This window comes from Limulus polyphemus, unplaced genomic scaffold (genome assembly GCF_000517525.1).
Source record: "Limulus polyphemus unplaced genomic scaffold, Limulus_polyphemus-2.1.2 Scaffold6313, whole genome shotgun sequence".
Lineage (NCBI taxonomy): Eukaryota > Metazoa > Arthropoda > Merostomata > Xiphosura > Limulidae > Limulus > Limulus polyphemus.
In genome coordinates this window covers 9,197-10,811 of record NW_013671923.1, presented here as the reverse complement: position 1 = coordinate 10,811, position 1,615 = coordinate 9,197, and the positions used below count along the sequence as shown (strand labels likewise).

Here is a 1,615-nt window from a genome sequence, read left to right as displayed (position 1 = left end):
AATGTACAGTTTCAACACTGGTAGTGTAACCTAACTGTTAGCTAATTAAGGGCATTTTAAAGTTAAATTTTGTTACTTTTTTTTTAGTAATAACTTTTAATAGATTGGTTTTAATAATCCTTAGCATTTTAATGTAATTTTAATGCTCTATTTTGAGGAAATCTGTTATTTGGATATAATTTTATTTATAAACGAAATGCAGTGATGGATAATTTAATGTAGAATGTGTTGCAATAAAAATTATTACAAAATGTTTTGATGGTAAATTTTTCTGTTTGTTAGTCACTTTGGTATTCAGCATCCAGGTCCTGACCTGACCTCCTCCAGGTGTTCAGAAGGAAGTTCATCAAGCGTGTTGCACATCTTGATCTTCATGATTTCCCAGGTACTGATAGGCTGTGGAGGGTCACCTATCTTCACACTGGGTACAACATATATAGATGACCATGTGAAGAAGGAGAGCTCGTCTATGTATATAGGTGAGTGTGTGTGCAAGGACTAAGATGTAACGAATAAGACTGAGGATTGAAGTAGGAAGATTAGGAAAGTAAATATATGTTTTATTCTTGAAAGATCCTTAACGTAGTATGATTGTCTTTCCTTGACAGTCTCTAAATGTTCTTTTCTTCAAGGTTCTTTAACATGATAAGTAAGTTTTTGTTTGTTCAGAGTTTCCTAAGAGAATAGATACAAGATCACTGTTCACATTTATCTATAGAACGTGTTGTCGATACTTGTGAAATTTATAAAAAGTTTGAGATTTCTGATATTATGTATACTTCTTTTATATCTGTTAAGTAATAATAGTTGGCACATACTCATAAAAAGATCATAAATTTACTATCCTTTGCTGATTCTTTTACGTTCATGACTTTGGGAGGTTAATGATATTAAAGTCAATACATATCAAGCAAGTTGAGAACAGTGTTGTCTTAGAACTTTTATGTAATAAAAACAAGGACTTGAAGCAGAGTAGTGAATATACATTAGTACATGTGAAAAACGTTACATGCCTCCTAGTGGCTCAGCGGTAAGTCTGCAGGCTTATGATGCTAAAATTCAGGTTTCGATACTCATGATGGTGGGTAAAGCACAAGTAGCCTGTTGGAAAGCTTTACGCTTAACAACAAACAAACATTGAAGAAATAATACAGTATTTGTCATTCCAACAATGCTGAGTTGTATTGTAATACATTGTTATTGCCAGACTTATTTCATTACACTTAAGATGTTTATAGAAAATTTTACTTAATCATAAACACCTGAAAGTTGTTATTAAAATCAATAAAATATTAATGTATAATTTCCTTCAAGGAAATACACATGTAAACTAAGCCTTGTGCTTCTCATAGTTAATGAAAGAAGTGGTGTGTATGAAATACACATGTAAACTAAGCCTTGTGCTTCTCATAGTTAATGAAAGAAGTGGTGTGTATGAAATATACATGTAAACTAAGCCTTGTGCTTCTCATAGTTAATGAAAGAAGTGGTGTGTATGAAATACACATGTAAACTGAGCCTTGTGCTTCTCATAGTTAATGAAAGAAGTGGTGTGTATGAAATATACATGTAAACTAAGCCTTGTGCTTCTCATAGTTAATGAAAGAAGTGGTGT

The 1,615-nt window shown here is 32.0% G+C and overlaps 1 protein-coding gene across 1 annotated transcript in view; it reads left to right on the top strand.

Annotated features, from left to right (window-relative positions):
• LOC106473599 (solute carrier organic anion transporter family member 3A1-like) overlaps positions 1–1,615 on the top strand; it is a gene marked incomplete at its 3' end in the record, with an annotated part of 20,198 nt that overhangs the window by 9,684 nt on the left and 8,899 nt on the right. The window contains exon 3 of the mRNA XM_022402000.1: positions 283–479. Coding sequence (XP_022257708.1) covers positions 283–479 — 197 coding nt within the window. The remainder of the gene's footprint in view (positions 1–282; positions 480–1,615) is intronic.